Raw genomic sequence first — 21,847 nt, 5'->3', positions numbered from 1 at the left:
GGGGCCCAGGCAGCAGTGGGGAGACCTGGGGTAACGGGGAACTAAGAGCGTTCTAAGAACTAAAATATATTGCTGCATTTCTCCATACACACAACACACTGTAAGTAATCACTTTCTAATCTGACTCTTTTTACTCATTTTTGGCTAGCTGTGCTGCTCATGGGGTGCAATAGTGAGGGGTGAAATACTGGTATTGTCACAGCTACATTATCCTCTCAAGAAAAACTCTTAATTGTATAAAAGGAAAAAAATGACAGAATGGGAAAGACAGACAAGAACTCACATGAAGGATCTTTTTTTTTCTAAATTGTGTTTTCCAAAAACACAGTTAAGTAGTTTTCTAACTTAACAACTCTACAGTTAAGCCTGCAGGTAAGAATGTTTTTTTTCAGGAGAGTGCTTAGTCCAAAGCTTTTGTTAGGTCAACTTTTTGTCAAGCGCTTGATCTGCAAATAGAAATATGACCAACTTTACTAATTTTGTATTGCTTAGTATTAAAAAGTAGAGCTAGTAGAGAACTATTCTCACCATCTACTTTTCTGCCTATTTACAGCTTTCCAGCATAACGCAGAACAACGAGCCTGTTTTGTTTGGGGATTTTCCCTTAGCCTGAAAGATAAGAGGTTTCACCTACACTGAGGATCCTGATACCTTAACTTCCATATATAAAAACATTTAAACACCCTTAAAACCAACCACTGCACACACACACACACACACAAAAAATGCCTAAACCCACATTGGAGCAGAAATCAGATGTGAGTTAAAAGAAAAGTCCAAGTAAATGAATGATCACCAGAAGAGCAGAGAAGGTTGGCAGGGTGAGATGCTGCCCACTGCTGTGGAAGAGAACAGGGTAGAGACACACCTAAGGTGAAAGCGGACTAAGCATGGACTAAGCCTGTTATTTGTACTGTAGGGTGCAGAGAGCCTAGTGCCAGGTATTTGGGGCCTCACTTTGCTAGGTACTTTCTATCTGTATCATCTGTATTTTTTGTTCTGTAAAAAGAAACCAAAAACTTTTGCCAAGTTTATATGCTGAACTCCTAATTTTATTAATCAGGATGAATCTGAAAGGGGAAAAACAGTGATGAGAAGGTGAGAAAGTGCTCCAGGCTGTGTAAACCCAGGCTAGATGGATTTCCTCTGCCTCTGATGTAAGCTTGTATCTTGTCCTAAGCCTGCTGGAAAGGTAGCACCAATATACCCCTTCATTTCCCTCAACATACCCCTTAAAAGCAGGACTGAGCGAGCCAAAAACTTCTTGAAAGCAGTGACTTCCAAAAATACCATGCTCAGTCTTCAGGGTGCTATTAAGGCACAGTGAATTCAGCAAAATAAACAAACAAACAAACAAAAAAGCTGAGCTTTCTGCGCAGGTTTAGCCATTTCATCTCCTACGCAAACCGTTTAACGGATTCTGCATCTTCCCACCTTTTCAGGCCGAACCGGCGCTTACTATCCCCAACCCGGCCTTTCCCTGAGGAAACCGAGCCGGGCTTCGCACATGGCTTTGCCGCTGAGTGACGGCAGCCGGTGGGGCGAGGCCCGACCCCCGGGCACCTGCTCGGCGGGTACCTCAGCCCACTTCACCGGAGGTTTTTCGGCACGTGCGGGGCAGGTGTGGCTGAGCTCGGGCAGCCGCCAACCGTTACAGCGGCCGGTAAGGCGGGAGCGCGGCCTGAGGCGGGCCCGCCTCAGGCCGCGCTCCCGCCTTACCGGCCGCTGTAACGGTTGGCGGCCGTCCCGTTCCGCTCTTCATGCGGCCGCTTCGCCTCTCTCGCCCGCGTTGCCGCTCATCGAGAGCGCTGGGGTCCACGTCCCCTTCCCCAGGGAGGTGTCGGGGACCGGCACCTGGCGGGGTCAGGTCGTAACGCACCGGGTCGGGCGGGGTCTCCCCGCCCTCACCCCATTGTTGAGGCCATCTCGGCAGTTTCCGCCCTGGCTTCGTCTCTGTCCGTGCCGTGATGGGGGGTGGGGGGAAGGGGAAGGAGGGAAGGGGGAGCTCGGGAAACCTTGGGGCCGCGCCGCTCCTTCCGGGACGGCGGGTAGGCGGTGCCGCTCACCTGGTGCCCGCCGGCACTGGGGAGCGTCTGAGCCGCGGCCCCGCCGGGCGGGAGGTGAGCGCTGGCCGCCTTCGCCCCGCCCCACGCGGGAACACAGTCCCCCGGCAAGCAGGCAAGCGAGCGGGCGTCGGGGGTGATGGCACACGCTCCGGCCCCGGGGGTCGTCGTGGCCACGGCGGGCGGGCGTCGGGGCGAGGGAGGCGGGCACCGGCGGGCGGCCCGGCGCTGAGGGGTTGGGGGAGCCCCCGAAGTCGCGGGGTGAGCTGCGGGAGCTCGGAGTGCGAGGGCGGGCGGTGATGGGAGACCCGTCCCCCGGGGGCTTTCTGGGGAGTCGGCGGGGCGGTTCACGTCTCCCCTTTTGTTTCTCTCCAGGGTGTTTGCGCTTCTCCGAGTCTCTCTCCCCGCCCCCGTCTCTCCCGCCCGCCCCGCCGGGACCTCTCCTCTCCGGGCGGCAGCAGAGCCGCCTCAGGGCGGGCGGCGGCAGAGGTGCTGGTGGGACGCTCTCGCCGTCCAGCCCGCCAGGAACATGGCGACCGGCGGCTACCGCAGCGCCGGGGGCAGCACCACGGACTTTCTGGAGGAGTGGAAAGCCAAGCGGGAGAAGATGAGGGCGAAGCAGGCACCGCCACTCCCGGGTGGGGCGGTGGCCGCCGGGGGGGACGCCAGGCCGGCGGGGGCAGCCTCCTCATCCTCCGAGCTGAACAACAACAACCTGCCCCCCGGTGGGCCGGCCCCCCCGCCCGACCGCTCGGCGCCCCCCGCCGGCGGGGCCGTCACCTGCCTCAGCCTCCCCAGCGCCGCCTTGGGCCGGGCCGCCCCCGCCAAGGAGCCTTCGACGCCCCTCGCCGGGAGCCGGGGGTCTGAGCCTGCCGTCAAGCCCCCTCCCGCCGCCGCGCCGGGCTCCCCGGAGGGCGAGGAGAAACCGGTCACCAAGGGGAAGAGTTCGGGCCCCAGCGCCAGGAAGGGGAAGGGGCAGATCGAGAAGAGGAAGCTGAGGGAGAAGAGGAGGTCGACAGGTGTGGTGAACATCCCGGCCGCCGAGGTGAGCCCGCGGGGAGGGGGGCGGCCGCCGCCCCACCGGAGCCGTCAGTGGGGGCAGCCGGGGAGCGCCCGGTGCGGGTGGGGAGCGGCAGCGGCCGTGCACGCCGGTGCTGTTCTCCTCCGCGCCTCTCGCCCGTGCCCGGGCTTCTCCCGTGGGCCGGCTGTGGCGGAGGAGCTTCCTCCTCCCTGCACCGCGTGGAAAAGCGTAACGGCCCGCGGGCAGTCGGAGGGATACGCAGTGGCCGCCACAGTGTGGCATCCGAGGAGGCGAGGTGCCACTGAGTCTAAACAAATTAGACCTGTCACGACCTGTGAATGTATTTTTTTTAATATCTTCTTGTTGGCAGAGAACAAGCTATTGGGCTTTTTGGAAGATCAAACCGAGGCACGTGTCTGTTGAAAGTACGGTCAAAACAATAGTAATGAAAGAAAACTTATTTGTCGGCTCTGAATAGATGGTCAGGTGTAAATATTATTTAGTTTAGAACCCAAAAGAATTTCCTGCGCTGGAAAAAATGTGGTTTAAAGAGCATTTTTTTGAAGGCAGAGGAAGATATTTTTGTCAGCCAACACCACTGTCCTCTGTGGTTTGCTACTAGTATAAAAATCTGGCATTGATTTATAATTCTCCTAGAGGAATTCAAAAGAATGATAACTAAGTCTTTAGCTGCTTTTTTGTAGTTAATAAGAAAGGCCACAGGAACCTTTGAACAAAGCTGGGTTTTAGTCTGTAGTTTTGCACTAATACTGATGGCTGCCATCACTGTATAAAAAACTTGTCGTTCTTTTGGTTAACAATATAGATTATTAAAATAACACTAGAAAGTAAGGTCTTTGTAAAGCAGCAGGAGAAGATGAAATAATGTTCTCCATACCTGAGGTCTCTAACCGTTTTTTTTTTTTTTTTGTTTGTTTTTTTGTGTCGTTCTGGGGACTTTCACAGCAGACGCTTTCATGCGAGAAGGTATCGGAAGATGAAGAATGAGTTTTGGGAACAGCAGAAACCTTTATAATTGTGGGTTTTGAGACTAATTAGTTGCATAGTTTTTAGTTTGAGGTGAAGTGTTTTGGCATAGGCCTTCAATATTCTTCTTTGGAAAGTGAGGAATACAAGTAAGTTATTTAATTCACTGGCTTCAGAGCATGCAAGCTTCCTAGACTGTGGTTTGGTTGTTTTATGCAAAACCCCCTAAATACCTGTCCCCTGTGCTTCTATAGGAACTTCTAAAATGCTGTATCTGTATTTCCTAAGTAAACTATTCATAGCACAGTTAATAATGGTTTTGCACATTGCAGCAGGTGTTGCACAACATCGTATTTTTGGGGCCTCTGCTGTGTACCCCATCCCTAGTCATAATATCTTTGTTTTTTTGTTTCTTTGGTTTTGGGTGGTGGGTTTCTATTCGCTCTTTGGGACTAGTGTCTTAGTTCTTTGAACTAGTTTTCTGTACTCATCTTCCTCTGGTGGTTTTTGGGTGGTGTGGTTTGGGGTTTGCTAGTTTGGTAGGTTTGGTGGTGGTTGGGGGTTTTGTTTGTTTGTTTTGGTTAAGTATTACTCAAAATATGCTTTGCTTTCCAGGAAAACACATTCCTTACTCAGCAGCCATTAGAGTCTTATGTGTGACTCTGCTACTGTAGTTTCTGCTGCATTGTTAGGGGTGCTTTATTTATTAAGGTTAACATATTTAGGCATTGAGAAGCAAGTTCTCACCTGTTCCCCTATTCCTCAGTGCCTAATAACTTTACTGCCTGACACCTATGCTGGCACTTCTCAGAAACTTCTTGTATCTTTATACTAATTACTTCTATAACTAGCGATTAAGTATTCCATCACGTTTTCAGGGTCAAATTTTAATAAACATAGATACCTGTTGTACAAGGTATTATTGGGGAATCTTGCTAGTAGTAAGTGTTGCATTTTTGACTTGCATATACTTAAGCAAAGCTATCTCTTTTCAGTATTTCACGTTTCTTAAATGTTTTTAATCATTACTACATGCATTCCTAAGAGTTATTTAACTAGGGAACACTAGATCATTCCTGATGCTAGACAGCTTCAAAAACTGTGTCCAGTGTCAAATGTGAGTAACTACTTACCAATGAATGTTTTGCAGAGTATACACTTGTACTGTCTTTCATATATCTATTTATTAATGAGAAAGTATTTTAAAGTGCTGATTGAACACAGTCAGTTGAAGTTCTCGGACAAAAGAAGGCTGCGATATAGATGATGACTTGTTGGAATAATCAAGTTCAAAATCTGTAACATCAGTTTTTTGCTGTCTTTCTCATTAGATGCTATGTGTAGCTTTACTGTGCTATATACGTAATGACTTGGTAGTAGTACACGCTGAATTTAACCACTTACCACTTGTAGCTCTGAGTGGTGTATGTTTTAAAATTACTTTTCAGGAGATGTTCTTTCAGACCTTTACCGGGTGTTTTATTGTCTTACTTGTCAAGAAAATAGTCTTTAGAATGGAGTTGCCACTTTATGCTAGACATCTTCCTTTTATAAGCAGCATGCCAGTGTGGTGAGGAATGATGGTAAGAGAAGATTCTGGTACTCTGAAATTAAAACTGATAGCTGTTGATAAAATGCACTCACAGAAGATACATAGTGCCTAGAAGCTTCTCTGTCCAAAACAGAATACAAGTTTTTACCTCAAAGTATTAGTATCTAATTTCAGTTGCAGTGCATACTTCATGATATGGAAGGTGGTAGAATAAGGAAAGTAAAAGTTTGTGTTGTCTCAGCTATCTTGAAATAGGCATGAAAAATGTTAGCGGATCGTTATTCATTAATGATTAATTTCCCTGCTGTTCAATAGGAAGGCAACAGAGCTAGGTCTTAAAAAGTTCTTTCTTAAATGTATTTTGTATTGAAGTCAGTGGAGGACAGAAACCACAGGGAAGCTCTGAAAACAGCTCGTCAGAGGTTGGGAGTAGTGATGACACTTTGTATTTAGAGGCCATTGTGATAGAGGTAAAGGCTGGGTTTTATCTTCTCAGTGCTAACGCTTATCAAAGTAATGGTGGTTTTTGGAAACGATTTCTGAAATACTTGCAGCTTTTTTCTTTTTCAATGGTTGTAAAGTAATTTCTTGATAGCTTGTTGAATCTGGAAAGTTGATGTCACCCTAAATAAAGTGCTGTGGAATTTGAGTTTTGTTACCTTGTAACAGTTCTTCAGGTTGTGAAAGGTAACTAAATTCTATGTAATTACTAAACATAACTACATAAGTTTGCTTTTTTAAATACTAAGCTTTGTAACTATTTTTAGCTATGTCAGAAAGCATTTTTCAGTTTGTAGGTATTGACTTGATGCAAGTGTTAAGTTTACTTGTAACATTTCTCTCATCTACAGCTGTGCTAGTATCCATCCAAGAAACACATGGGGTTCCCATTATGCTACACTGACAGTCCTTTGTGAGGACCCACGTATAGGATGAGAGTTACGTTTTGTATTGTTCTAGTAACTCTTCTGTAGTGCTCCAAGCAAAACAAGCTGCACTGGTGAAAGTAAAGCTTTACTTTTTTATAACTGTTTACACTGGAGGCTTCTGCTGGCATAGCTCTGTTGGCAAGTTTCTTTTCTGAACCCCAACCAGCAGAATAACAACTGTTTTCATGGCTACTTTTCAAAAAAAGGTGTATATATAATAAAAATCTTGGTCCATCTAGGAAGGACAGTTACTGGGTTTTACTTAATATGCTTATAGACGAAGTTTACATTTTCACCTAACCAGATGGAAGCCATCTAAATTCAGAAGTGTTCTTCTGTTAATAACAGGGTGATGAATGATTTTAAAAGGTGTAAAGAATTTGGATCTGCGTATTTAGCACGTGAAGCTGCCAGATTCGAGACACAACAGTCTCCTGACCGGTTAATGAGAAATACTGGAGGTACTAATAGAGTAAAAGGTAGCATTGATTCAAATGTGGAATCTGCTTAGGACATTCAACCAGTCTGCATTCATCTCTTATTGTCTTCTTGACAGCAATAAGGGTATGACTTCTTGAAACCATGCTGTTGGCTTGCTACAAGGAGTCTGCCTGCCTCTTTAGAAGGCACTGCATATATGGTGCTTGATAGATATCATACCGAATGACAGCGTTGTAAACAAGCAAAGAGCAATGACCTCTTGCTGTGGGGAAAGAAAGAGTTCCTGCTACTAGAGTAGTCCAGCGTGCTGAGTTGTGTAGACTGACAGAAAGTTGCTGTGTCACAGGATTCAACTAGAAAGTACAGATTCTTTTATGTACTTCGTTCCTACTGGAGTGGGAAGGATGATGATTGAAAATTATCCAAAGCCATTAATTTCCCCTCTAATTCTTTTGACTTTGCATTTATCTCTAAGTGCAATTTTGGGAAGGTTGGTTTTTAAAATGATCTTTTAATAGTTGGGTGTATTTGGAAAACATTATTGTATGGTTGGTTTTCTTCACTTGCCTGTTTTTGGGGTGAATCATCTGAAATGATACAGTTACTAGGTGGAAAATAAATGCAGTGTAAGTAAAGTATTTCCTCTTCTGTTGAGTGCTGAGTTGACAGCAAGTAAGAAGAGTATTTGATTTAGGTTGTAAAGAAAAATTTCTTCCTTATATCTAGTCTAAATCTACCTCGTAGTTTAAAACCATTACCCCTTGTCTTATCACAACAGGCCCTTCTAAAATTTTACGGCAAGAGGTCAGTTTGTTGTGTTGCTCTGCCGTTTTGTCTCAGGTAGATGAAGCTATTAATGCATTGGAAGAGCAATATTAAAATAAATAATTTTTTTTGTGGAAAACTAATGGTATTTTTATATTTAACTATTAAATATTTAATCAGTATTGTAAACTCCTAAAACTTCATAATGTTTTAATGAAACTATCCTGAAGGGTGAATAATGAGTTGGTGCTTTGACTTCATTCTCCAGTTGAATCCACGTTTGCTATCTCACCTCTTTTAACACTTATTTGGACTGTCTTCTGAAGGTAACGGGATTAAATAGCAATCCCAGGTATTTGTAATAGATTTTTCAAAAGTAAGTTCTAATATTCATAGCTCTGGAGGAAATATAACTTAATGAGTAAACCCTGAAGGTTGAAAAAATGAAAGGGTAAATGGAGAAGCACTGCAAAGCTGCTGCTTCTAAAACCTCAACATTTGGAATTGTCATGTCTTCAAAATACCTTAATGCTTTTGAGGATCCTGATTAATCCCAAACCTGAATATTCAAAACTAATTAGTGAGACACTCATTTATTGAACACATCAGAAAGGAGATGATTGGAATAAATGATGAAACACAGAATAAACTGTAAGGTAAAATTAGACTTTTGTGTTTGTTTCTGTTCTAGAGGGAACGAATTCTAGCCTATGCATTTTAGACCACCCCATTTTGACTTGACTTTGACTATTTCTGGTGAAACTGTGCTGATTCTTTTTCTTAATTTCCAAAGCTAAAAGTAAATTAGTCTATGATTAACTTTTATTTTTTCTACTATAGATTCAGTAGGCTGAAGAATGCTTCCTCAAAAAAGGGAGAGGAGGGCATTTTTAATGAAGAATGAGAGACTTCTGCCTAGAGTGGGGTGTGTGATTTATTTGTGATGTATGTCTTCATAGCAATATTTTTTTATTTTTGAGAACTACTTTCACAAATTCATAATAATTAAAAAAAACCCCAAAAATACAGCCCTTGTCCACTGAGTTCCACAGATATAACTTTATCTGAGGATACAGGAGAATAGAAGCCATGAATGGATTAATTTCTGTAGTCATTCATAAAGTACCAGAGGCCTTGTGAATTATTTTATAATTTCTCCAGGCTTGCACTATAGGCTTCCAGCAGGCTGTTTGTGCTTTGAATGTACTGTATTCCCAGATATGTTACTTTCAAAAGAACTGAGCTAAAAAAACCCCAAACCACAAAACCTTCCAAAACAAATAACCCTCCACCTCCTATGTGAGAGAAGCAAAAATCCATCCTCCTAAAAACCATCCAGCTCTTGACTGTTATGCCCAGCAGACTATACCTTACCCGGTTTCACTTTTGCTTTATGTGACTTGAATATTCATGCATCTTTGATGGCAGCTGAGTTTAAGCAGATTTTTCTGTGCTGCTGTAAATAAATAAATGTATAAATAAAATTTTCTGTGCCAAAGATGTAATTTCTATGTATCCCAGTAAGAACTGGTGGGAAATAGATTCCTTTTTCCCAAGGAAAGGTTAAAACAAATATCACCCCAACTCTAAATTAAACATTGTAATATGAGCTGATATGAGAAATACCTGTTGTCACAAACTTTTCATGCTTCTTACTTCATTGCGTCTCCTGTAGCTCGAAGTATACAAGGGACTGTTGGAAATGTCACTGTGGAGTGTATAGTTCCACAAAGTTTGTACTGATTTCTTAAAATTATCTGTATCTGGTTTACGTTCATTACATATAAGCAAACTTATGTATGTTTTTCTCTGCTGCTTTTTTTTAAGTTGGAGTTGTGTATTTAAAGGCTTCCTAATTGGAAGACTGTAGGTGGATGACTATTTCCCTTGCTTCACAAGGTCATGGGAAATTAAAATAAAAACCACAACCCTGATGTTTTATTTCAGGCTTTTACTGTATTTAATCTGCTTGCATATTGCTAGGAAGGACTGGATGGGACATGTAGGTCTTTTGCTCCAGTCCTGCAAATGTCATACGCAACTCTGTCGTATAGTTTTACCATGTGACAATCGCACGTTGTCTTAAATGTAGCCAAGTCTTGTGCCTCATATGAGAACATCATCTTGGATGAAGTAAGCTTAAAAAAACAAAACAAAACATACCCGACAAAGAAAAAACCCTCAGAGAAACAAAATAACACCATGTCAACTGCCAATTTTACCTGTCTCAACTCTCTCACCTGACTTCAAACAAAAATACAAAACAGAAGTGTGTGCTAGGCACGGGCTTTGCACAGTGTATTATGCAGTACTTCATCAGCAGTGAGATAGCATTGATATTCTCTATATGAAGCCTGTGTTGATGACCGATGTTTTGAACCTCTCCAACTTGGAGACTTTTTAGTAGGTGAGAGACTTGTAGAAGCACGGTCTGGGGCAGTGTAGATGTTGAATCTAAGTGTGATTAAGGTTCGAAGGAACCTCAGGAGATCTTTAATCCAACCTAGTTGCTCAAGGCTTTATCCAGTCAAGTCTTGAAAACCTCTAAGGATGAAGACATCACAGCCTCTGGCAACTCTTCCAGTCCTTGACTGTCCTTACAATGAAAGTGTTTTCCCTTCTTCTCCTGCCATGTGCTGCTGCAGAGACCCTAGCTCTATACTTGGCGGTTGCCTGGGACAACTGGAAAACAGATACTTTTGGTTTTTTTTGCAGAGCAACAACCTAGGTGTGCTTTACTCAGCAAAAATAAGAGGTGCTATAATGGGGTTTGAGGTACAGAGGCAGGATAGCTGGGCAGAATGTGTACAGCACCCACATGTGGAATAGTGTTGTGGAATAACTGCTGTTCATCCGTATATATGGCGTCTAAGGCAAATACATCAGTGACCAGAGGGGTAGGCAGAAGCCAAGCAACCAACAGTTGGGGTTTCCCGTCTTTCACCATTCCTCCTCTCAGCACTTTCAGACCTTGCTAATTCTTTTTATGAGTCACAGGAACCTGTGCATGTCCTACTTGTTTGCTGTAGTTACTGATGCACATTTTATGAATTATTTTACACGCAATATGCAGTTTAGTGTTTGTAGGAACATGGAATTTCAATTGAAACCTGTGGTCATCTGGACTAGCCTCTTCATGCTGTATGCACGTAAGGTGCATTTAATTGCTCTGTAAAGTACTAGCATAAATTTTCCTCTCTGTACACTGTAAGAAAATAAGACTGATTATAGTGGGTCTGACTAAGGAGCCACCTGGCTTGGTATCCTGCTTCTGCAATGGACATGAACAGACACACAGTAAGGAAAAAGAATGTAGAAATCTTATCAGGTATTTCCTGTGAATTAGTTTTCTAGCCTCTTGGCAGTTTTCATCTTGAAAACTTGCAGCATGAGATGAAGGTTATTAAATAGAAATTGAAGTGAATTTGTCTGTCAAGTACTTGTTCGGTCTCCTCTTGAACCTGTGTAAACTGTTAGCGTGCAAAAAATGTTGGGCAGTGAGGTCTACATTTAGAAGAACCTTTATATATAAGATGTGCCACCTTCTTATGGTTATTGTTCCCTCCTCTTCCCCCCAAAAACCCAGTGTGGTATCTGTTAGCCTCATGTCACAATCCCTATTCACTAATTATTCTAGAGCAAGGCTGTCATAATGGTTAAGAGGCATTTTCTAATTTAATTTTGTTTCGTTTGCTGAGATCTCTGGTCTGTTCTCTTGCTCTTGTTTGACAGTCTGTTTCTCATAGCCATTAATCTCCTACTGTACCCTAGGACTTTTTTTTTTTTTTTTTTTTTTTTTTACTGTGGTGGGGCTGTGGTACTTTCCCTCACTCTCTGCAAGCACTTGAACCCTTAGGTTTTTGTGGTTCATCTGTTGAAGAAGATGTTTCATCTAATGTAAACTTTGGTTCAACCTGCTGTGGAACCTTACCTGAAGATGAAGGGCTTTTTGCTGATCCGCTCACATCCACCGTGTGTTCCCTTGTAGAGTTCTGCTTTTGGAAGTAGGTTATTCATCCAGATGGGTTTAGACTTTTTTGATATGCTCTTCTATTTTGCTTGAGGTACAGGCTCTGAGTGCTGTACCACTTTGAAGGAGAAATTCTGGATCCTCATCGTACAAGTTCTTGTGCAGCCAAGTTCAGGTGACCTCACTAACCAGCTCCTTTTAGTTTACTAGAATTTGTAGTAAGGACAGACTTTTGAAATAAGTATCTTGTTAAAGACCTTTAAAGTGGAAACATAAATATCTTCTTATCTGAACCAACCGCATGTGATTGTTCAGGACAAAACAGCAAGTTATTTTATAAAACCTGTTTTTCTGTAATGTCCTCTTTAGTTACCAAAGGCTGATCTCTTACTTGTTTAGTAATTCAGACAAGAAACGTGTGCTATAACATGTAGAAGTATCCAGGCCCTACCAGATAAACAGTTGACTTGTGCTTAAAAATGTTGATATTTGTTTTCCTTGTATATTTTATATTTTCATTTCTATATTTGTTCTGGGGAGAAAAAGGGGAAAATTACTTGAGCCTTGTTGATTGCTGTTGACTTTTTTTTATCTTGTATATAAAAATTTCTAAGTGTAGAGGCTGAGGCTCCTGTGTTTGCAAGCTGTATGTAGAGAAAGGATACATAAGCCATCTTCTAATGATTGAAGCGGTGGCAAAATAAACAAATGCAATATGCATTCTTGAATGGGTCATTGATTTAAAATAGTTTATTAATTGTTTACAGAGTGCTTTTTGTCTTGTTTTACCTCCACTTCCAAGCCAGCAGCACTAAAGGAAATTAAGCTGACCATCATCTTTTATAATTAGAAAGAGTATAAAAGTTTTTAATACTTCTTCCATAAACCCAGTTTTTGTCTTTGCAGGTTAAACTAGAAATTGTTCGTTATTATCGTTATTGATCAATTAAGCAATGCTTTGCCAAGCCAGAACTATGCCAGTGCCTTATTAGCCTTGTTCTAAGTTTGGCAGCAGTTTGTAGTCTGTGTCCCAGAGTGTTAATAACAAATTGACATGCAGAGCGTGTGTATGCTTTACTTGTGCTGATACAGCTTATTAATCTCTGGAGACTAAATCAAATCTGAAATAGTATAATGACTCCAATCTTCTTGTTTTCAACAAGCCAAATATCAGAAGTCATAGTGATCACTGGTCTGACAACAGTACTTGATAATACAATAATTTTCCAGATTTGGAAGTCTACAGCTAAATATTTAAGTAAATAGCATATATTTGGTGCGCTAAGCACTCTAATAAAGCATTTCAGCGAAGTATATTGGAATTTGGCACTTTGAGCATACTTAACCATTAAATTAGGGGCTTGCACTTGACAATCAAATATTTAGGGACCCACATTCAGAGACTTCTGAATAATGGCATAGGTAGGGTTTAATTGATCCTAACACATCTGTAAAAGAATTTCCTGTTCAACCTATTTCTCTACTCTTTTGATTTGTTACAAATTGAAAGAATTGAAAAAGAGCAGAGTCCTTAATGAACTCCTATGGCTCGAAAGACATAGAAACCCTACAGGTAATTCTTTGTGAAAAGGGAAATAAACTAAAAATTAAGAAAACTCGTAAGTACACATAAAGATATCTTGCATCCTGTTAAGATGATATGCATCGTAATTACCTAGTATGAAATAAAGCCACCTCAGGCAGTTGACTTTTACAGCAAAATGCAAGAGTTATTTTTAGCCTGAGGCAGAAACTGAGGAGCATCCCATTATCTGACAGTCATCTTTAGTCTGAAACATCAATAGGTGTTTTAATATAATCCCATTTTGTGGGTTTGCTTCTTTTCAATTAAAAAAAATTGGGCTCGTCAGCTGTCGGATCAGTTTTTGTCAAACTTACCCCGAGGCCATTTGAATGCAGGTGTTGCTAAGCAGCCCAACACTAGAAACCACTTCTCATAGCACGTTGCATTTTTTATAAGATGCAAGAATGTTTGAGAGTCAAACCAAGAAATTAGAAATGGGTGTGTTAATGTATTCATACACGCATGAAATATTCCCAGGTACTGTTCTTCTTTCTTTTTTTATTCTTCATAATTTTTTTTGGTGTGTGTGTTCTGTTTATTTAGAAAGATTTGGAGGTTGTTTGCATGTTCTAAAGCTTTCAGCACTTAACTGCTAGCTGGCTCAGGGAGACTGGAAACTGAGATCTGAAGCCTGAATTCTCTTCCTTGCAAGCTATCAGTTAATTATCTACTATGATGAGTGTAGACATCTTTACAGCTTTTTATAAGCTGGTACAGCTTATTAGTTTAGGTTGAGGAGTGCTGCTGTTCTGCGTGGAGATCCTGCTTGGGTCAATCTGGGAGCACTGTGATGGTGCTCGTGCACTGCTGAACTTGTGGTTAATCAATCACGCTTACCTAACCTGGCTCCGTCTGGAAGCGCTGGGAAATGTGAGTATGCAAATGCGATGCAGTGACGTTCCCGCCGACTCTCAGACCTTTGGATGTCAGTGTTGCTTCTCACTTCCAGGAGTGTTTAGTGGACTTGCCACTACGTTGCATAAGTACAGCTATGTTTTTAAATCAGGACAGATTTTGCATTAATTCATGTGCCTGAGGTCTGTGTGTCACAGACCTTAGTTTGGAAGCAGTGATACTACAAAGAATAGTTTTTGTACCACTTGGGCAGAATAGAACGGTAAAGATAAAGATGACTTTTTTTTTTTTTTAAATTTAAAAAAGGGGCAGATTTACTGAAGTTGTAGTAAATAACAACAAAGGCTAAATGGAAGGATAAATTCCAAGATGTGGCTGTCCCTTAAGATCTTACAGAACTTCAGCAATGATCACAAGTATCCTGATATTGAAAAAAGCAGATGATAAGGAATTATAGTTAATTGTAGACATAGTTTAGAAGACACAGTTCTGTGGATTTCCTTCTCAGTTAGGAGTACAGGTTGCACTATCTGTAGAGAATTGTTGAACGTAATAAATAATAAGCAGCTCACTAAACAGAGGTATGAGAATGGATAATTTATCTGAGTAATGTCATCCTCAATTGTAATAGGTTTTATTAACAAGCAAACTAAAAGTTAATAAATGTTCAAGTGCCCAAGCTCATTTTTTTGGCTTCATTACTGCCATCATTGATCATTATTTACCATAATAAATAAAGTGAAAAAATAAAAGATTAGAACAGATTAAAATCCCTTTGCTGCTAGAATACCAGACCTTTAGTCAATAACCAAACATGAAGAAAACTGTTATTCTTTTTTCTAGTAATGTTTCTTGTATTATTTTCTTTTGTGTCATCCATTGGCTTATTTTTATCTTCATTTTCGTTTGCTCTTTTTTTTGTCTGTTGAATGCATGATGTATCCAGTGCTCATACTTGCGTATGAAATTGCGTTTATGGTGTCTTTGGGTTTCTTCATAATTCTGTGACCGAGATAACCTTTCTTTAAGAATCCTGGAAAAAACAATCTGTGTCTCAGTAGGTGTTAACTGCTTTAAATCTGCAATGACTGGATCTCTCTATTTCTCCCTTAATTTTCCAAAACACTTCCAAAATGAGTACATGACAGACAAAATTGGTATTGGAAGAAGACAGGCAAGCACATGACAAAAAGAAAGTAGAGCAGCGGGATCTGAGAAGGGAGACAGAAAAGTATGTTCCGGTCAAGCTGTGTATACATTGAGAAAGCATGTTACAGGCCTTTGTAAAACACAAGTGACCAGAATTTTAGTTCACACAAATGTATGTGAATCCAAGCTAAAATGTGAAAATTAGCTTGCTTAGGTTTATATGAGCCAGTATTTAAAATGTACAATTTAAAATGTACCTCTTTATTGCCCTGTAAATTTGAGAAACTGAACTGAATAGTTTAGTGTAGTGATCTAAATCTGAAACAAAAGCTAAACAGACTTTTTTTTGGTTGGTTTGCCACAGTCATTGGTTCTGCATAGCAGGACTCTGGTTGAAGTTTGGAGAGACTGTATGAACCAAGATGAGCTGTTGGACTATTATTTTGACAATATCAAAAGTTACTGATTAGCAAATGGGAAGTAGAGCCTGTAAAATGTTTTTTTCCACAGTTCTAAGTGGATTTTTTTCATTATCATCTGCTTTTATCCAACTTTCAGAACGCAAATTTTTCTTTTGTGCAGGAATGATTCTTCCACTTGGGACACTTTCTTGGGAAGCTGCACTAATAAGTCATGAATTAATCCCCTAAAATATCACAGTGTAGTGGGGGAAGGGAACTGTATTTTTTTTTTTTTACCATTAGAATTTGTATTTAAAGAAAAGCTTGAGAAATAAATGAACATATTTTTCATCTGTTTCTAAGTGCAGCTCAGATATTGCTGATATTAGTATTAAAATAATAAATTTAGAACATTAACATTACAAATATATTCTAAAAAAGCAGACAGTTTTTAGTCATTAAGACAAAAGTAGAGACTAATGAAATGAGAGAGGAGTCATGAAATGCATTTGCTAATTAGCCTTACATTCCTAGGAAAGACTGCCATTTCTCCTCTTTAAATTAAAATCGGTACTTGGATCTTCTAGTTGATCAAAGCTCAAAATACCTGTTGGTTGTTCAATTTAATTTGGATGATGCTGAAGGAGAGGCTGATTTCCGTGTCTGGACACAGCTGTAGAAATGGGATCTTGTGTTACCACCGTAAAGAGGTTCCGTCAGCGATATTAATAACAGATGCTGTGCTATAGCTGGAATTTAGCCTGGACCATACTTTCCTAGCGCTCTTCACGTGTGTGAGTTGTTTGTAAGCCCAGCATGCTGTGAACTTTGATTGAGTGTAAGAAGTGAGCTTAGAGGGAATGATGCTGGCTTGAGGAACCGAATATGCTGAATGGGAGGTGCTAGAATGGATTGAGTGAGGTGGGAAGAAGCCTGTCCAGGCAAAGAAACTTAAAGAATTCAGTCGTAGGTCACAGATGTTTGTGCATGGAGATAGCCACCTAACTCAGAAATCAGTTCTTCATGTAGGCTTAAACAAAAATCAGTGCAGATAATTTGATTTGGAAGGGTCTTGGCTTTGAAACACCTACGGATACGAGGAAGGGCACGTTTTCTGTGTGATGAGCAGGCCTTCCAAAGAAGGCTTTAAACAATATGTTCTGTTTGCTCCTTTTTTTTTAACATATAGAGGAAGCTTGTTTGAAACTAAAGTTTTTGCAGTTTACTTGGCTTGTAGTTGCGGAAATGTATACCTCAAAATGTTTTGCTTTGAGAAAATTACAGATTCTCTGTTCAATGTTTTCTTGAGTTAGTAGCTGCTGGTAGAGGCTGATTTGAAAAGTGCAATTGTAAATGAAAGTGAAAATTTCTTGAAAATTGTTCACCTTATGTTTCACTTTTTAGTTTTAGGTACTTTATTAAAATTTTAGGTGTCATATATCATGTCTGTAAGAGGACATTCCCTTAATCAGTTGTAGCTGCAGGTTTTGTTTAACAAGACTGTTCTCAAAATGGCATGTTCAGTCATGCCTTAACTGTATGACAAACAAAATGCCTGAAGCCAATAGAGATAACAGCAAATGGGGACTATCTCCTAATGGAGAGAGACTGGCTCATTAAACAATCGTGTTCATCCCTGGTATTCCAACCCTTTCTTTTCTCTCTTCCCTCAAAATTCTGGCACTGCCAGATACTGGCAGTAGTCTGCCCTAGTAATTAGGAGGAGAAAGGGTGTGAAGCCTATATGCCCAAACAAGTTCATTTGAGGTAAAAATATGTGATATCAGTACTACATTTCTCGTTGATCGTCGAGAGGATTTAATTTGTAGTAAATATTTTTCCCAAAAATAGAACAACAACAACAACAAAAAACCCACTTACTAAGGGAAACAAAGAGAGTAACCCTTTTAAAGAGCAGCTAGCAAGCTTCTAAAGTCCTTATTCTTTCTGTGTGTTTATGTAATGAGGAAGAGTAGGAGGATGGATAAAAAGCTAAAATAGTTTTGAAGATTCGGTGTTAAAACTTATTTCTTCAAGAGGAAGAAAAAGGCAGGGGCAACTGTATGTAGGTCTTTGCTTGGCTGGCAAATAGTTTGACTTTTTTTTTGCAGAGCCTACTTTTTTTACTTCTAATATGTCTGCTAACCTGATCCTCCGTTTATCTTAGTAATTTGTTTCTGACTAATTTTTTTAATAGCCTGTTAAGTACTGTGTCTACTTCTGTAATCAATGTATGATTTATTGTTGTTCATTCTCTGCCATAGGATCCAATTTAATTAAATAAGACTGACTGTTTTCATTAGTATGGTAGCCATTTAATTCTTAAAATCACCATGACTCTTGGATGTGTACTTCTAGGGATTTATTTCTTATTTCTTGCTTGAGGTCTTCGTTATTAGTATGAGTTTGTAACGTTTATGCAAAACTATGCTTGTAGGGGAATTTTGTTATTAAATTACCTTTTGAAACTTTAATGAGTTGGGATTTTTTTTTTAAAGACTGTGTGCTGGGAACTTTAAAATAAAACATCCTTTCAGACTGTGAATGCATGTTGCATGCCTTGGACTTCTTTTTTTTTTTTTTTGTCTCCAGGTATTTCAGAGGTAGAGCAAAGGTCAAATGTTAACCATCTCCTCAAGTTACGTTTCAGATTAAGACGACATGAATGTCAGGAATTTGCAGGATTGAGTTTAGTGAGGCCAGTAATGTCAAAGTATTAGTTGAAAATGTGAGGAGAGGAAGAAGGGAATGTGGCAAGAGGGAGGGGAATATTTTGGAGATATTTGAATACATTTCACCCAGAACAGACAGTGTGTTACAAGGGATCACAGAACTGGTAGTGTTAGGATGAAAAAGTGTGTGTGGATTTTGCTTTTAAATTAAAAAAAAAATCTGTTTAATGTTTGTGATAAGGTTTGGTTTTGAACAAAATAAGCATTTGCTGCTGTTTGGGTTTTTTGGTTGCTCTTATTTTTTTTCTCAAATGTTTTAACACCTTTGAAAGTCTGCAGTATAAATAAGTGGAATTACAATCATGGATGTTTAGGTTTTTTTTTTTTAATTGGGAAGCTTTTCAAGAATGTGCTTATTTTCTGCTTAAATGCATTTGCTGCTTATAACTTTAATGAGTTTATAGATGACTGCTTTTTACTTTCAAGACCAATCCTCTTCAAAGGATGGAATCGTCCTTGAAAGGTGGATTTATTTTTGAGAGCTTTATAAAAAGCCATTTATCTCCAGGAGGCTCTTTTTATTGTTAAGAACATAATCCTGTCCTCTAAATATTTTATCTATTGGTCAGAAAGTTTGATACGCAGCAGTTGGACTGAATCCCTTGATTTTTATGGAGTATTTTACTGGAATATAGCACTATGGCTGAGTCAGTTCTTGCTGAAATATGGCTAGATGTCTACTGCTGCCATCAGTAGATCCAGCAAGAACTTGTCAGGAATTCAGTCCACACAGTCATGTTACATTTAAACTTGCTTCTCTGTTGGAGTGATTTATTTTTTTGCATGTCATCAGCAAAAGCACCAAAACTTGGACAAAAGATAACAAGGAGAAACAATTCCCACTCAGCTGTTTTAAAAGTATTCGTAAGGAGAGCTACAAAGCAAAGTGGAGACTTCTGTGAGTGATTTAGGTTGGAAGGGACCTTTAAAGGTCATCTAGTCCAACACCCCTGCAAGGAGCAGGGACATCTCCAACCAGATCAGGTTGCTCAGAGCCCCGTCCAACCTGGCCTTGAATGTTTCCAGGGTTGGGACATCTACCACCTCTCTGGACAACTTGTGCCAGTGTTCCACCACCCTCAGTGTAAAAAATGTTTTCCTTGTATCAAGTCTGAATCTACCTCCCTCTATTTTGAAACCATTACCCCCTCATCCTGTCACAACAGGCCCTGGTAAAAAGTTTCTCTTCCTCTTTCTTATAAGCCCCCTTTAGGTGCTGGAAGGCCACTATAAGGTCTCCCCAGAGCCTTCTCTTCTCCAGGCTGAACAGCTCCAGCTCTCTCAGTCTGTTGTCATAAGAGAGGTGCTCCAGCCCTCTGATCATCTTAGTGGCCCTCCTCTGGACTTGCTCCGACTGGTCCATGTCCTTCTTAGGTTGTGGGCTCCAGAGCTGGACATAATTTTTATTTTATTTTAAGCTTTAGTTCATGCAAACCCATTTCAGACATTTAGCAGCTGCCTATTTAGTCCCCGTAAAAAGTCCCTTCATAGTCATCCCTTGATAGTAAATAGCAAGAGGTGAAGATGTTGTGAAGCTCACACGTTGGAAATCTCTGTGCTGTACCTGCTGGTAGAGTACTGTAACAGAAATGGAGATGTCATTTTCAGATGTTAATGTCTGCTAGGAAGGTTAAGTGCAGTTTGTTTTGAGAATAAAATAAAATTAATGTTATGTGCTTTTTTTACCTGAGCTTAATTTGAAGGCAGCCTTAATTCCCAAGACAGTCTTTACCAATTTTATTTTATGCTGCTATGATTTGGCCAAAGATCTTAGTTATTTTTGTCTTTGGTTACTAATTTTGATAAAATATTTACTATCAATTTCTGGCATAGATCTGCCTTTGTCAGTACACCCACTGCTTACTGTAGTTATTGATTGCAGATTCATTTGTTTTCATAAAGGTGTGGGGCATTTGGGAAAATAGTCTTGAGAAGTTAATTTATAATGAAAATACAGTTGGCCTGATGTGCCTTGTTGTACACCAAACCATTGTGAAATTTTTGTTTAATGGTGGTAGGTACCTTTTGGATTTCAATAAACAATATCTTTTGTAGACAAATGCAAATCCAGTTTATGAAATTCTGTAGAATTCATATTTGTATGATCTGTATTTGTATCACCTTTCCTCAGAAGTCCTGCTCAGGAACCTAGGACAGCAGCCTTTCAAAATCAGGAGGTAAAATGAGTGTGAAATCGTCATTACTGTTGGTTGTTCAGTTGTGGAGCTGGGTCTTATTCCTGTGAGCTGGAATGACAATTGGACTCATACCTCAGTATACCTTTTCAAATGGCCTTCGTTGGACTTGCTTCAGTGCAGTGCAAAATGAATAGTGAAAGGCTATGCCCGTGTGGCCCTTGGCTTCTCACTAAGATCATGCAGCTGTATGCAAGGAGTAGGATTTGTAGACTGTGTGAAAAGCATGCATATTGTCTCTTCTCTTCAGGAGCTGGGCAGAGTTGACAGGTATATGGGTTGATAATGTCTTTCTTTATTGGGAAAGTAGTGGTAAATGTAATCTTTTGTGGTTGTTTTTCCTCTAGAGCTTTTAAACTATGAGTCCAATTTCTTCTTTTCCTTAAATCCGAGGAAGTTGCTGCTCTCAATAGTATACAAATTCCATAATGGAAGGCCAAGAAATGAAGAGCCAATTAATATACAACAGAAGGAAATATAAGTGAATGCATTGCCAGAAAACAGCAGAAAATAATTCCTGCAAAGAAGAGAGCTTTCTGAGTTTGTCAGCTTTGATCTGATTTCAGTGAACTGTCAGATCTCAAGTCCATTGGAACATGACCTTCATTGGATTTGGTGCATTCAGAACTCCTTGCTCAATATGCAATCTTTGTCCTGTGGTGTGTGATATGAGTTGTGACTTGACTGTATATATATATGTGTGTGTGTGTGTGTATGTATATGTATGTAGCCATTACAGTTGTAACAGTAAAGCAGTAAAGAAACCTTTGGACAGGGCAGCTCACTTTTTGGAGTGGGTAACTTACTAAGCAAATGTTACAGGAAAAGTAAGAAACTCTTACTTTTAAAAGCTTTTCCTTTGCATATTTTAGGAGAACTTTTCTACACATTTGTCTTAACAAATGCATCTGATTACTTGTTTGCTTGGATTTTTTTTTTTTTTTTCCAAATTGTTTGCCTCTGCATGATTTTTTGGATGCATCTTTGGATTTGTGTCTGTGTCCTTTGTACAGAGCTTTGATTCACAGAACATTTTGCCTGAATCATCTTAGGAAGCAAGTATTAATCTTGACTGTTGCCCAAATATAAGAAAAATAAAATCCAAGTGAACCCTGAAATACCCATTTTGAGGGGAAGTTGGCGAGTTTTCTTTCATTAAAAAGAAATCAAAGAATCCCACTGGCTCTGTAAGTGCATAGAAG

At 40.4% G+C, this 21,847-nt stretch overlaps 1 protein-coding gene across 1 annotated transcript in view; it reads left to right on the top strand.

The window, feature by feature from the left end:
* Window positions 1–2,447: 2,447 nt before the first annotated feature.
* Window positions 2,448–21,847, top strand: part of PAWR (pro-apoptotic WT1 regulator) — a 77,248-nt gene continuing 57,848 nt past the window's right edge. Inside the window, exon 1 of the mRNA XM_086740046.1 lies at window positions 2,448–3,108. Coding sequence (XP_086596172.1) covers window positions 2,593–3,108 — 516 coding nt within the window. The 5' untranslated portion in view covers window positions 2,448–2,592. The remainder of the gene's footprint in view (window positions 3,109–21,847) is intronic.

The sequence above is a fragment of the Chlamydotis macqueenii genome, chromosome 1, assembly GCF_036417535.1.
Source record: "Chlamydotis macqueenii isolate bChlMac1 chromosome 1, bChlMac1.mat, whole genome shotgun sequence".
Classification (NCBI taxonomy): Eukaryota; Metazoa; Chordata; class Aves; order Otidiformes; family Otididae; genus Chlamydotis; species Chlamydotis macqueenii.
This window is presented reverse-complemented; position numbering and strand designations above follow the sequence as displayed.